Below are 16,226 nucleotides of genomic sequence, written 5' to 3'. Positions count from 1 at the left end.
GCAAACAGGAAACCCCTCACCCAGAGGCGGCGCTCCTAGTGGCCGGAGACTTTAATGCAGGGAAACTTAAATCAGTTCTACTAAATTTCTATCAACATGTTAAATGTGCAACCAGAGGGGGAAAAAATCCTAGATCACCTGTAGTCCAGACACAGAGACGCACACAAAGCTCTCCCTCACCTTCCATTTGGTAAATCCGACCACAACTCTCTCCTCCTGATTCCTGCTTACAAGCTAAAATTAAAGCAGGAAGCACCAGTGACTTGGTCTATAAAAAAGTGGTCAGATGAAGCAGATGCTAAAGTACAGGACTGTTTTGCTGTCACAGACCAGAACATGTTTTGGGATTCTTCCGATGGCATCGAGGACGTTGTCCCCACAGCGACTGTACGTACACACCCCAACCAGAAGCCATGGATTACAGGCAACAATCGCACTGAGCCAAAGGGTAGAGCTGCCGCTTTCAAGGGGTGGGACTCTAACCCGGAAGTTTACAAGAAATCCTGCTATGCCCTGCAACGAACCATCAAACACCATAGTCCCTGTGCCCAAGAACACAAAGGCAACCTGCCTAAATGACTACAGACCCGTAGCACTCACGTCCATAGCCATGAAGTGCTTTGAAAGGCTGGTAATGACTCACATCAACACCATTATCCCAGAAACCCTAGACTCACTCCAATTTGCATACCACCCAAACAGATCCACAGATGATGCAATCTCTTTTGCACTCCACACTGCCCTTTCCCACCTGGACAAAAGGAACACCTATGTGAGAATGCTATTCATTGACTACAGCTCAGCATTCAAATAGTACCCTCAAAGCTCAACATTAAACTAAGGCCTGATCATCGACAACGACGAGACAGCCTATAGGGAGGAGGTGAGAGACCTGGCCGGGTGGGGCCATTATAACAACCTATTCCTCAACGTAACCAAGACTAAGGAGATGATTGTGGACTACAGAAAAAGGAGGACCAAGCACACCCTCATTCTCATCGACGGGGCTGTAGTGGAGCAGGTTGAGAGCTTCATGTTCCTTGGTGTCCACATCAACAACAAACTACAATGGTCCAAACACACCAAGACAGTCGTGAAGACGGCACGACAAAGACTATTCCCCCTCAGGAAACAAAAAAGATTTGGCATGGGTCCTGAGATCCTCAAAAGGTTCCACAGCTGCAACATCGAGAGCATCCTGACCGGTTGCATCACTGCCTGGTACAGCAATTGCTCGGCCTCCGACCGCAAGGCACTACAGAGGGTAGTGCGTCTGGCCCAGTACATCACTGGGGCTAAGCTGCCTGCCATCCAGGACCTCTACACCAGGCGGTGTCAGAGGAAGGCCCTAATAATTGTCAAAGACCCCAGCCACCCCAGTCATAGACTCCTGAACAGGTAATCAAATTGCTACCTGGACTATTTGCATTGTGTGCCCCCAACCCCTCTTTTACTTTGCTGCTACTCTCTGTTTATCATATATGCATAGTCACTTTAACTACAGTGAGGGAAAAAAGTATTTGATCCCCTGCTGATTTTGTACGTTTGCCCACTGACAAAGAAATGATCAGTCTATAATTTTAATGGTAGGTTTATTTGAACAGTGAGAGACAGAATAACAACAAAAGAATCCAGGAAAAAAACGCATGTCGAAAATTTTATAAATTGATTTGCATTTTAATGAGGGAATAAGTATTTGACCCCTCTGCAAAACATGACTTAGTACTTGGTGGCAAAACCCTTGTTGGCAATCACAGAGGTCAGACGTTTCTTGTAGTTGGCCATCAGGTTTGCACACATCTCAGGAGGGATTTTGTCCCACTCCTCTTTGCAGATCTTCTCCAAGTCATTAAGGTTTCGAGGCTGACGCTTGGCAACTCGAACCTTCAGCTCCCTCCACAGATTTTCTATGGGATTAAGGTCTGGAGACTGGCTAGGCCACTGCAGGACCTTAATGTGCTTATACTTGAGCCACTCCTTTGTTGCCTCGGCCGTGTGTTTTGGGTTATTGTCATGCTGGAATACCCATCCACGACCCATTTTCAATGCCCTGGCTGAGGGAAGGAGGTTCTCACTCAAGATTTGACGGTACATGGCCCCGTCCATCGTCCCTTTGATGCTGTGAAGTTGTCCTGTCCCCTTAGCAGAAAAACACCCCAAAGCATAATGTTTCCACCTCCATGTTTGACGGTGGGGATGGTGTTCTTGGGGTCATAGGCAGCATTCCTCCTCCTCCAAACATGGCGAGTTGAGTTGATGCCAAAGAGCTCCATTTTGGTCTCATCTGACCACAACACTTTCACCCAGTTGTCCTCTGAATCATTCAGATGTTCATTGGCAAACTTCAGATGGGCATGTATATGTGCTTTCTTGAGCAGAGGGACCTTGCGGGTGCTGCAGGATTTCAGGATTTCAGGAAAATAACCTCACACTCAACGTCAATAAATCAAAGGAGATGATTGTGGACTTCAGGAAACAGCAGAGGGAGCACCCCCCCATCCACATCGACGGGACAGTAGTGGAGAAGGTGGAAAGTCTTAAGTTCCTCGGCGTACACATCACAGACAAACTGAAATGGTCCACCCACACAGACAGCGTGGTGAGGAAGGCGCAACAGCGCCTCTTCAGGAGGCTGAAGAAATTTGGCTTGTCACCAAAAACACTCAAACTTTTACAGATGCACAATCGAGAGATCCTGTCACGCTGTATCACCGCCTGGTACAGCAACTTCACCGACCACAAATGCAAGGCTCTCCAGACTGTGGTGCGGTCTGCATAACGCATCACCGGGGGCAAACTACCTGCCCTCCAGGACACCTACAACATCCGATTTTACAGGAAGGCAAAAAATATCATCAAGGACAATAACCACCCGAGCCACTGCCTGTTCACCCCGCTTCCATCCAGAAGGCGAGGTCAGTACAGGTGCATCAAAGCTGGGACAGAGATTGAAAAACAGCTTCGAACACATGGCCATCAGATTGTTAAACAGCCACCAATAGCACAGAGAGGCGGCTGCCTACTGACAGACTTGATATCATTGGCCACTTTAACTTCATTAGGGTAGGGGGCACTATTTTCACCTCCGGATGAAAAGTGTGCCCAAAGTAAACTGCCTGCTACTCAGGCCCAGAAGCTAGGATATGCATATCATTGGTAGATTTGGGTAGAAAACACTAAAGTTTCTAAAACTGTTCAAATAATGTCTGTGAGTATAACAGAACTGAAATGGCAGGTGAAAACCTGAGGAAAATCCATCCAGGAAGTGCCATTACTTTGAAATGGCTGTTTTTCCAATGAAAGTCTATCCACCATTTAAAGGGATAGGACCCAGATTCTGTTCCCTATGGCTTCCACTAGTTGTGAACAGTCTTTAGACATTGTTTCAGGCTTTTATTCTGAAAAATGAGGAAGAGGACACTGGGATGTCCTCAGAGCTGGTTACTGCGCACGACCGAGAGCACCCCTTTCTTGTTATCATTTTATATTGAAGAAGCTTTTGTCCGGTTGAAATATTATCGAATATTTAGGCTAAAAACAACCTGAGGATTGATTATAAACATCGTTTGACATGTTTCTACGAACTTTACGGATACTATTTGGAATGTTTGTCTGCCTCTTCTGACCGCATTTGAGCCATTGGATTACTGAACAAAACGCGGCAACAAAATGGAGGTTTTTGGATATAAAGAGGGACTTTATCGAACAAAACAAACATTTATTGTCTAACATGGAGTCTTGTGAGTGCAACCATACGAAGATCAAAGGTAAGTGATTAATATTATTGCTATTTCAGATTTTTGTGACTAATCTACTAGGCTGGTAACTGTACGTAATGTTTTGTGTGCTGAGCGCTGTCCTCAGATAATCGCATGGTTTGCTTTCGCTGTAAAGCCTTTTTGAAATCTGACACGACGGCTGGATTAACAAGAAGGTAAACTTTATTTTGATGTATAACACATATACTTTCAAGAATGTTAAATATTTGAATTGAGTATTTTTGAATTTCGCGCTCTGCAATTTCACTGGATGTTGGCCAGGTGGGACGATACCATCCCACACCCCCTAGAGAGGTTAATAAATAGAACACTAGTCACTTTAATAATGGCACTTTAAGAATGTTTACATATCTCGCATTACGTATCTCATATGTACAGATGAAGTCGGAAGTTTATATATACACTTACATTGGAGTCATTAAAACTTGTTTTCAACCACTCCACACATTTCTTGTTAACCTGTTATGGCTAGGGGGCAGTATTTTCACGGCTGGATAAAAAACGTACCCGATTTAATCTGGTTACTACTCCTACCCAGTAACTAGAATATGCATATAATTATTGGCTTTGGATAGAAAACACCCTAAAGTTCAGAGTACTATGGGCTTAGGCGCGTGCCCGAGTCGACCGAATGCTTTATTTTCTTTCGTCTGTTTACCTAAACGCAGATTCCCGGTCGGAATATTATCACTTTTTTATGAGAAAAATGGCATAAAAATTGATTTTAAACAGCGGTTGACATGCTTCGAAGTACGGTAATGGAATATTTAGAATTTTTTTGTCACGAATTGCGCCATGCTCGTCACCCTTATTTACCCTTTCGGATAGTGTCTTGAACGCACGAACAAAACGCCGCTGTTTGGATATAACTATGGATTATTTTGAACCAAACCAACATTTGTTATTGAAGTAGAAGTCCTGGGAGTGCATTCTGACGAAGACAGCAAAGGTAATAACATTTTTCTTATAGTAAATCTGACTTTGGTGAGTGCTAAATTTGCTGGGTGTCTAAATAGCTAGCCCTGTGATGCTGAGAATATTGCAAAATGTGCTTTCACCGAAAAGCTATTTTAAAATCGGACATATCGAGTGCATAGAGTTCTGTATCTATAATTCTTTAAATAATTGTTATGCTTTTTGTGAACGTTTATCGTGAGTAATTTAGTAAATTCACCGGCAGTGTTCGGTGGGAATGCTAGTCACATGCTAGTCACATGCTAATGTAAAAAGCTGGTTTTTGATATAAATATGAACTTGATTGAACAAAACATGCATGTATTGTATAACATAATGTCCTAGGGTTGTCATCTGATGAAGATCATCAAAGGTTAGTGCTGCATTTAGCTGTGGTTTGGGTTTATGTGACATTATGTTTTGCTTTCGTTGTAAAGCCTTTTTGAAATCGGACAGTGTGGTTAGATTAACGAGAGTCTTGTCTTTAAAATGGTGTAAAATAGTCATATGTTTGAAAAATTGAAGTTTTTGCATTTTTGAGGTTTTTGAATAACGCGCCACGGGATTACACTGGCTGTTACGTAGGTGGGACGATTTGGTGCCACCTACCCTAGAGAGGTTAAAGGGATGCCTTAAGTTAAATGTACTGAAAACCCTATTGAATGAAAAAAACATGAGAAAGTCTGTTGGCCAACAAGTGGGAGGGTTTTCAGCAGTTGAAATAAATGTATTCAGAGCGTGCAAGCTAGCCACACCTGCAGAGTGCATTACTCAAATTAATTAGGCAAGTCTGTATACCAAATACTGAGAAGTGCGTAGGAAAGGTGTGTGTGTGTAGGAAAGGCATAAATTCTGAAGTCGGGATAGGGCCGTAAGAGCTTTGCACGCCTGGATTGTACAATATATGCCCATTATTCTTTTTTAAATTATTCAAGCTCTGTCATTTAATTTTTGATCATTGCTAGACAGCCATTTTCAAGTCATCCTATAGATTTTCAAACCGATTTAAGTCAAAACTGTAGGCCACTCGGGAACATTCAATGTCGTCTTGGTAAGCAACTGCAGTGTAGATTTGGACTTGTCCTGCTAAAAAGTTAATTATTCTCCCAGTGTCTGTTGGAAAGCAGACAAACCTGGTTCTGTCTCCAGGATTTTGCTTGTGCTTATAGCTGTATTCCGTTTATTTTGATTTTAAAAACTCTGTAGTTCTTGCGATGGCAAGCACACCCATAACATGATGCAGCTGCAACCAACATGTGAAGAATGGTACTCAGTGATGTGTTGTGTTGGATTTGCCCCAAATATAACGCTTTGTATTCAGGACAAAAGTTTCTTTGACATATTTTTTGCAGTATTACTTAAAGCTGCAATATGTAACTTTTTGGGCGACCTGACAAAATTCACATAGAAATGTGAGTTACATTGAAAGCAAGTGTAAGAATAGTCTGTTCTATTTGCACTATTTCTATGTTTCCCGTTTTTACTTTCTGTTTTTTTTACACCAACTACAAACAGCTGAAAATACAATATTTTTGGTTATGGAAAATATATTTCCCAGCAGTTTAGATGGTACAATGATTCTCTACACTATACTTCCTTCTTTAGTCACATAAATTGAAATTAGGAGAACTATTAGAATTTTAGCAACCAGGAGATGGCGTAGCGATTTCTGCATAGTGCATCTTTAAGTGCCTTGTTTATATTTTGATTCTGTACAAGCTTTCGTCTTTTCACTCTGTCATTTAGGTTAGTATTGTGGAGTAACTATAATGCTCAGTTTTCTCATAACACAACCATTAAACTCTGTAAATGTTGTAAAATCACCAATGGCCTCATGGAATCTCTGAGCAGTTTCCTTCCTCTCCAGCAACTGAGTAAGGAAGTGACTGGGTGTATTGATACACCATCCAAAGTGTAATTAATAACTTCACCATGCTCAAATGGATATTCAGTGTTCTGCCTTTTTAATGTTTTACACATCTACCAATCTGTGACTTTCTTTTTGAGGCATTGAAAAACCTCCATGTTCTTTGTGGTTGAATCTGTGCTTGAAATTCACTACTCGATTGAGGGACCTTGCAGATAATTTGTATGTGTGGGGTACAGAAATGGGGTAGCCATTATAAAATCATGTTAACCACCATTATTGAGAACCAAATTAGTCCATGCAACTTGTGATTTGTTAAGCACATTTTTATTCCTTAACTTATTACTTAGGCTTGCCATAACAAAGGGGTTGAATACTTATTGACTCAAGACATTTCAACTTTAAATGTCTTTAAAAAATTCCACCTTGACATTATGGGGTATTGTGTGTAGATCAGTGACACAAAATCTCAGTGTGAAGTGGAAATGTGGAAAAAGTTAAGGGGTGTGAAGGCACTGGAGCTGCTTACCAAGATGGCATTGAATGTTTCTGAGTGGCCTAGTTACAGGTTTGACTAAAATCGTCTTGAAAATCTATGGCAAAACTTGCAAATGGCTGTCTAGCAAGGATCAACAACCACATTTTTTTTTAAATGAATGTACAAATAAACTCAGCAAACTGCGTTTATTTTCAGCAAACTTAACATGTGTAAATATTTGTATGAACATAACAAGATTCAACAACTGAGACATGTGACATGTGACTAACAGAAATTGAATAATGTGTCCATGAACAAAGGGGAGTCAAAATCAAAAGTAACAGTCAGAATCTGTTGTGGCTACCAGCTGCATTAAGTACTGCAGTGCATCTCCTCCTCATGGACTGCACCAGATTTGCCAGTTCTTGCTGTGAGATTTTACCCCACTCTTCCACCAAGGCACCTGCCAGTTCCCGGACATTTCTGGGGGGAATGGCTCTAGCCCTCACCCTCCGATCCAACAGGTCCCAGACGTGCTCAATGGGATTGAGATCTGGGCTCTTTGCTGGCCATGGCAGAACACTGACATTCCTGTCTTGCAGGAAATCACGCACAGAATGAGCAGTATGGCTGGTGGCATTGTCATGCTGGAGGGTCATGTCAGGATGAGCACCACATGAGGGAGGAGGATGTCTCCCTGTAACACACAGTGTTGAGATTGCCTGTAATGGCAACAAGCTCAGTCCGATGATACTGTGACACACCGCCCCAGACCATGACTGACCCTCCACCTCCAAATCAAACCCGCTCCAGAGTATAGGCCTCGGTGTAACGCTCATTCCATCGACGATAAACGCGAATCCAACCATCACCCCTGGTGAGACAAAACCGCAACTCGTCAGTAAAGAGCACTGTTTGCCAGTCCTGTCTGGTCCAGCGACGGTGGGTTTGTGCTCATAGGCGATGTTGTTGCTGGTGATGTCTGGTGAAGACCATTCCTACAAGCCCTCAGTCCAGCCTCTCTCAGCCTATTGGGGACAGTCTGAGCAGTGATGGAGGGATCGTGCTTTCCTGGTGTAACTCGGGCAGTTGTTGTTGTCATCCTGTACCTGTTCCGCAGGTGTGATGTTCGGATGTACCGATCCTGTGCAGGTGTTGTTACACGTGGTTTGCCAATGCGAGGACGATCAGCTGTCCGCCCTGTCTCCCTGTAGCGCTGTCTTAGGCGTCTCACAGTACGGACATTGCAATTTATTGCCCTGGCCACATCTGCAGTCCTCATGCCTCCTTGCAGCATGCCTAAGGCACGTTCACGCAGATGAGCAGGGCCCCTGGGCATATTTCTTTTTATGTATTTCAGTCAGCAGAAAGGCCTCTTTAGTGTCCTAAGTTTTCATAACTGTGACCTTAATTGCCTACCGTCTGTAAGCTGTTAGTGACTTAATGACCATTCTACAGGTGCATGTTCATCAATTGTTTATGGTTCATTGAACAAGCATGGGAAACAGTGTTTAACTTTAGAATGAAGATATCTGGATATTTACGACTTATCTTTGAAAGACAGGATCCTGAAAATGGGATGTTTCTTTTTTTGCTGAGTTTATTATACACTGCTCAAAAAAATAAAGGGAACACTTAAACAACACAATGTAACTCCAAGTCAATCACACTTCTGTGAAATCAAACTGTCGACTTAGGAAGCAACACTGATTGACAATAAATTTCACATGCTGTTGTGCAAATAGAAAAGACAACAGGTGGTAATTATAGGCAATTAGCAAGACACCCCCAATAAAGGAGTGGTTCTGCAGGTGGGGACCACAGACCACTTCTCAGTTCCTATGCTTCCTGGCTGATGTTTTAGTCACTTTTGAATTCTGGCGGTGCTTTCACTCTAGTGATAGCATGAGACGGAGTCTACAACTCACACAAGTGGCTCAGGTAGTGCAGCTCATCCAGGATGGCACATCAATGCGAGCTGTGGCAAGAAGGTTTGCTGTGTCTGTCAGCGTAGTGTCCAGAGCACGAAGGCGCTACCAGGAGACAGGCCAGTACATCAGGAGACGTGGAGGAGGCCGTAGGAGGGCAACAACCCAGCAGCAGGACCGCTACCTCCGCCTTTGTGCAAGGAGGAGCAGGAGAAGCACTGCCAGAGCCCTGCAAAATGACCTCCAGCAGTCCACAAATGTGCATGTGTCTGCTCAAACGGTCAGAAACAGACTCCATGAGGGTGGTATGAGGGCCCGACGTCCACATGTGGGGGTTGTGCTTACAGCCCAACACCGTGCAGGACGTTTGGCATTTGCCAGAGAACACCAAGATTGGCAAATTCGCCACTGGCGCCCTGTGCTCTTCACAGATGAATGCAGGTTCACACTGAGCACATGTGACAGACGTGACAGAGTCTGGAGAGGCCGTGGAGAACGTTCTGCTGCCTGCAACATCCTCCAGCATGACCGGTTTGGCGGTTGGTCAGTCATGGTGTGGGGTGGCATTTCTTTGGGGGGCTGCACAGCCCTCCATGTGCTCGCCAGAGGTAGCCTGACTGCCATTAGGTACCGGGATGAGATCCTCAGACCCCTTGTGAGACCATATGCTGGTGTGGTTGGCCCTGGGTTCCTCCTAATGCAAGACCTCATGTGGCTGGAGTGTGTCAGCAGTTCCTGCAAGAGGAAGGCATTGATGCTATGGACTGGCCCGCCCGTTCTCCAGACCTGAATCCAATTGAGCACATCTGGGACATCATGTCTCGCTCCATCCACCAATGCCACGTTGCACCACAGACTGTCCAGGAGTTGGCGGATGCTTTAGTCCAGGTCTGGGAGGAGATCCCTCAGGAGACCATCCGCCACCTCATCAGGAGAATGCCCAGGCGTTGTAGGGAGGTCATACAGGCACGTGGAGGCCACACACACTACTGAGCCTCATTTTGACTTGTTTTAAGGACATTACATCAAAGTTGGATCAGCCTGTAGTGTGGTTTTCCACTTTAATTTTGAGTGACTCCAAATCCAGACCTCCATGGGTTGATAAATTGGATTTCCATTGATTATTTTTGTGTGATTTTGTTGTCAGCACATTCAACTATGTAAAGAAAAAAGTATTTAATAAGATTATTTCTTTCATTCAGATCTAGGATGTGTTGTTTAAGTGTTCCCTTTATTTTTTTGAGCAGTGTACAATCCAGGTGTGCAAAGCTCTTGGAGACTTACCCAGAAAAACTCACAGCTGTAATCGCTGCCAAAGGTGATTCCAATAATGTCTTGACTCAGGGTTATAAATGAGATATTTCTGTATTTCATTTTCAATAAATTTGCAAAAAGTTCTAAAAACATGTTTTCACTTGGTCATTATGGGGTATTGTGTGTAGATAGGTGTAGACAAAACATCAATTTAATCAATTTTGAATTCAGGCTGTAACACAACAAAATGTGAAATAAGTCAAGGGATATGAATACTTTCTGAAGGCACTGTACTGTCATGACGTTGGCCTGTTTGTGAGGTTTATTACCCCCATAAATACCTTTCCCCTTTCCTCTCTCTCAACTCTACAGAGTGATTCTTGGAAAGCCCTTTGTTGAAATAGAGAGAGTCTGGTAACATCTAAAGGGTGATAAACAGGACCATATTTCGGTAATCCAACCAGTTGAAAATATGCATTGGTACTTAAAGAATATGATGTCAGATCAGTTGTCATCTGAGACATTATTACTGATGATAAGATGACATAAACTATCTTGGAAAGTCTACACATTCTAGTTATCAGATTCACATGGAATTGTTGTGCAATTTAAACGTTTAATTATGAAACTATTTGTGAACAGATGAAATGTAATTTTAGCTTCTAAATGAGAGAATTGTTTTCATAAAGTAAAAACTCGGCTCACTCAGTGGCCCCGCCCAAGTGAACAGACATTGGTTGTGAACTATGAAACACGCCCTTCTCTCCCCCTTTACAAAAATGTAACATTTCTGTTCCCGAGGACGTGAGGACTGCTGTCCATATGTTAAAAATGGCTAATATCAACTACAGAACTAAGCCAACCTCAGCGTGAGCTCTGGTTGCGAATGGTTGAACGACAATAACCTAACGAAATTAGCATCATGTTTCCGGTGACGTGAAAACTGCTGTCCATACGTTAAAAAGGGCAAATTTCAACGTGGAGGTGACGATCGACACGTTGGAAGGATGAATTTTGACTATACCAGCCAGAATATAGCATGAGCCTAAAGTATGACAACTTGGTATGAACTTTGAACTCTTATTCACTAAAGAAGTGATACCTCCTATTGAGTTATTGAGTTAGCAGCAGCAGCTGTAAACGTGGGCTAGGAAAGGACGGATAAAGTATCTATTATACCACACGACGACGGTACTACAACGTATCCACTCTACCACCAGACATTCTTCAGAGGACAAGAGATCCCTGCTGGACAACCCGGCCTACCATCTATGACCAACCTATCGAAGCACAGCTCAGAGTAAATATTTCTTGCATTTCCCTTTTCCAAATGGGCGGTTATTTAGAATGCATAAGATTCTGTATTTACGATAGCATAGCTGCATTGGGTCCGATAGAGACCCACAACTTTTGTTCCTCAGTCTTCCCGGGCTTTCATTCAAACCCAAACCCCTTTCTTTGTGTAACCAGCCATCATATTGGTTCTGTCATCTAGGGACGTTTTCATGTATGACATATTTAGTAATCAATACATGATCCATCCTGTGTATATGTAATTTTGTGTGATTATTTAGGTATTTAGTAAATAAATAATTAAACCAAATGTATTGCTGATTCAACTTGTTAGCCAGGGTTTGTGAAGGTAACCAATAATTCTACGACATTCAGATGAGACTGAATAAGGTGACGATTAATAATTGACTGCTATTGATGTAAAATATTACCAGGTCTTTAAGAGTTTATTCGGAAGATAACGGCTCTATAAACATTACTTTGTGGTGCCCGACTTTGTAGTTAATTAAATTTACATAATTAGTTTTATTAGGTAATATTAATTACAGAGAAATGATTTTATAGAATAGCATGTCATATCACTTAATCCGGCATAGCAAAGACACGACAGTACCTATAACTAAAGGTACAAAGGAAGTACCGTACAGTGTACCACCCCGTTACAAGCGTTTGTATCCCTTTAGGAACAAATCAAAAACTTTTTTTCTTAAGGTGTGCCACACTCTAAAACAATAACAACTCCACTGGATACACTGTCCCTATTCTCAGACGATACACAGCCTGGTCCTAGACCCATGTGAGCGCCGTCCTCCAGCACATTGTCTCCTCACTCTGTGGTCGAGGATTGATGACAGTACTCACGTCGGCATTTCTTGCAGCAGGTGCCCTCCACATGCACGGAGAGAGAGTCCTCTGAGCAGTTGGCGGGGGGACAGAATATCCTGCGACACTCCACTACTCCGTTCTGTAGAGACAAGAGATTACCCTAAAACACACAGATAACATCCCAGTGTGTGTGCGTGTCTGTGGCACTGCCAACAAGACGATTGTAAAACAGAGTGTAAAACATAGAGACAAACATACTGCTTTCAAAAATCATGTCCTCATTTAGCAGTCCTCACTTATCTGTTATTTGTGCAAATCACATAATCAAACCATCAAACTCAATCATAAAAACCGGACTCTGTAATAGACTCATAGCAGGAAGTCATGGTGGTAATCTCTGATGGTTAAAGACAGGAAAATACTAGACAAAATGTAATTAAGCAATAATGATGATACTGATATTCATATTAACAGCATTTATAACAAATAATAATAAAGAATAGGCAAATATGAATAATTACGCTATACTTCTCACTGTCTGTCCCTCAGGTTGTGGCAGGAGGCCACAAATTTGGCTGCTAAAAACACAGCATTTAGTTTTTTCCCCAATTATGTATTTAAGTCTTCATCGTTTAAATTTTCTAATTCTTCGTATTGTTGTGTAATTGTGGGAAATAATGTATTTCTTACATCAAAATATCTGTCACAGTTTCACAGAAAATTTGTCTCTCTCTCTTCCTGGGGGCAGAATCCTGGGGCAGAATGAGCACAGCCTGTCCACTCTGACAGTGGTTTATAGTACTTAAGTAAAAATATTTCAGAGTAATAATTAAGTCATTTTTGGGGGGTGTCAGTGTGTAACCCTCTCACCAGGCTCGCATATGACTCTCACAATATTAACTTATGTAGAGTATCTCAGCAGCATGGGATGTTAGGTGAGAAGGACATCTCCAATAAGAATTCCTATTGTAAACTATCTAGGGTTATGACAATAGGGTATTAACTTCAGATGAAATGATTATAGGTTTCTGTTATTGAATCAGGATAAACCATCCCATGCATTAAATTCAATTGAAACAATCAATGACTCCACCAAGGCAATATACATAACGTTCCATATGTGTATTAAAACATTTTCAAACACAAATACATTTTCAGTCACAAAATAAAATAAAAAAAGAATCTCCAATGAGTCGTGCACAACCCGTTTCCAAATTATTTCAAGTTTGCTTAAATAAACCGTTGGCGCGCGTTGGAGCTAAAAGAAATGACGACGCCCAAAAATATCCTGAAGCACCTCACGTTGTGGTTACTCACTACTTGGTAGATATTCCCTCAGCGAAGTATGGCAGTTCCATGCAGGTTTCCTCACAAAGTCCAAGGCAAGCACAGCTACCCATGCAGACAGTACTCCTTAGCCGTAACACATAATCTATTGGGAACACGAACTCGTTAAGCTTCCCAAGCACTTATCTCCCGGTGTCACACGATGCTAGGCTAACCTCAATGCTGGCAAATACCTCCACGACGAGACGGTAGCTTCAGTCTTTACTAAGTTTTAACAAAATTATAACAACTCTTTTATAAAATAAAATATGTCTTAGTAAGTATGGGTTTTGTTCTAGTTCTGTCGTCTTCTTTTATAACTTTTCTTCACCAACCGTCCTAAGGTAAAACGTCCATCCTTTCATCAACGTCTTTTTCCCACTCTTTTTTTCCCAGGCCTCCCGTTAACCAGGTCAACTCCCATTGGCCACAACTTAACAAGCGACCTTATTGGTCAAAACTTACACTTCAAAGTAAAACAAACTATTCATTTATACATTAAATAAATATTTCTTCCAATCATCTTTTAAATATATAACCAATTAATTATAACAAATAAACTCAATACCTGGTTCAAACAAGGGTATTACATGTACTTTACTATTTATATTTTTGCCAACTTTTAACTTTACTTCACTACATTCCAAAAGAAAATAATGTACTTTTTACTCCATACATTTTCACTGACACCCAAAAGTTCACGTTACATTTGCTGACAAGGTACCAATCTGTTGTTCTGCCCCTGAACAGGCAGTTAACCCACTGTTCCTAGGCTGTCATTGAAAATAAGAATATGTTCTTAACAGACTTGCCTAGTTAAATAAAAGGTAAATAAAATCCCATCTGTCTCTTAACACCATCCATATTGGATTTATATTTGCCATATATTTTTCAACTGTGCTGTGATGTTTCACACCTATTCTCATAGCTTCCACAGATTGTAAATTAACCTGTTGGGCTAGGGGGCAGTATTTGCACGGCTGGATAAAAAAAATGTACCCGATTTAATCTGGTTACTAATCCTACCCAGTAACTAGAATATGCATATACTTATTATATATGGATAGAAAACACTCTAAAGTTTCTAAAACTGTTTGAATGGTGTCTGTGAGTATAACAGAACTCATTTGGCAGGCAAAACCCTGAGACATTTTCTGACAGGAAGTGGATACCTGATGTGTTGTATTACCTTTAAACCTATCCCATTGAAAAACACAGGGGCTGAGGAATATTTTGGCACTTCCTATTGCTTCCACTAGATGTCACCAGCCTTTACAAAGTGTTTTGAGTCTTCTGGAGGGAGATCTGACCGAACAAGAGCCATGGAACGATGATGGCCCATTAGACACCTGGCGCGCGAGTTCATGTTGGGTACCCTCGTTCCAATACGTTATAAAAGAGTATGCATTCGTCCACCTTGAATATTATTCATGTTCTGGTTAAAAAAGGCCCTAATGATTTATGCTATACAACGTTTGACATGTTTGAACGAACGTAAATATATTTTTCCCCTCGTTCATGACGAGAAGTCCGGCTGGCTTAGATCATGTGCTAACAAGACGGAGATTTTTGGACATAAATGATGAGCTTTTTTGAACAAAACTACATTCGTTATGGACCTGTGATACCTGGAAGTGACATCTGATGAAGAGAATCAAAGGTAATGGATTATTTACATAGTATTTTCGATTTTAGATCTCCCCAACATGACGTCTAGTCTGTATCGTAACGCGTATTTTTCTGGGCGCAGTGCTCAGATTATTGCAAAGTGTGATTTCCCAGTAAGGTTATTTTTAAATCTGGCAAGTTGATTGCGTTCAAGAGATGTAAATCTATAATTCTTTAAATGACAATATAATATTTTACCAATGTTTTCTAATTTTAATTATTTAATTTGTGGTGTTGACTTGACTGCCGGTTATTGGAGGGAAACGATTTCCTCAACATCAATGCCATAGTAAAACGCTGTTTTTGGATATAAATATGAACTTGATAGAACTAAAAATGCATGCATTGTCTAACATAATGTCCTAGGAGTGTCATCTGATGGAGATTGTAAAAGGTTAGTGCATCATTTTAGCTGGTTTTATGGTTTTGGTGACCCTGTCTTTGACTTGACAAAACATTACACACAACTCTTGTAAATGTACTGTCCTAACATACTCTAAATTTATGCTTTCGCCGTAAAACCTTTTTGAAATCGTAAAACGTGGTTAGATTAAGGAGATCTTTATCTTTCAAATGGTGTAAAATAGTTGTATTTTTGAAAAATTTGAATTTTGACATTTATTTGGATTCAAATTTGCCGCTCTTGAAATGCACCTGCTGTTGATGGAGTGCACCACGGGTGGCACGCTAGCGTCCCACCTAGCCCATAGAGGTTAAGGAGATGTTTATCTTTCAAAGGGTGTAAAATAGTTGTATGTTTGAAAAATTTGAATTTTGACATTTATTTGGATTCAAATTTGCCGCTCTTGAAATGCACCTGCTGTTGATGGAGTGCACCACGGGGGGGACGCTAG

General features: G+C 41.6%; 1 protein-coding gene across 1 annotated transcript in view; it reads right to left on the bottom strand.

The window, feature by feature from the left end:
* Nucleotides 1–16,226, bottom strand: part of LOC106587057 (protein kinase C-binding protein NELL1) — a 493,867-nt gene that overhangs the window by 329,353 nt on the left and 148,288 nt on the right. The window contains exon 9 of the mRNA XM_014174942.2: nt 12,415–12,517. Coding sequence (XP_014030417.2) covers nt 12,415–12,517 — 103 coding nt within the window. The remainder of the gene's footprint in view (nt 1–12,414; nt 12,518–16,226) is intronic.

The sequence above is a fragment of the Salmo salar genome, chromosome ssa26 (assembly GCF_905237065.1).
Source record: "Salmo salar chromosome ssa26, Ssal_v3.1, whole genome shotgun sequence".
In the NCBI taxonomy this organism is placed as follows: Eukaryota; Metazoa; Chordata; class Actinopteri; order Salmoniformes; family Salmonidae; genus Salmo; species Salmo salar.
The sequence above is the reverse complement of the archived record's forward strand: the minus strand, read 5'-3'. Positions and strand labels throughout refer to the sequence as shown.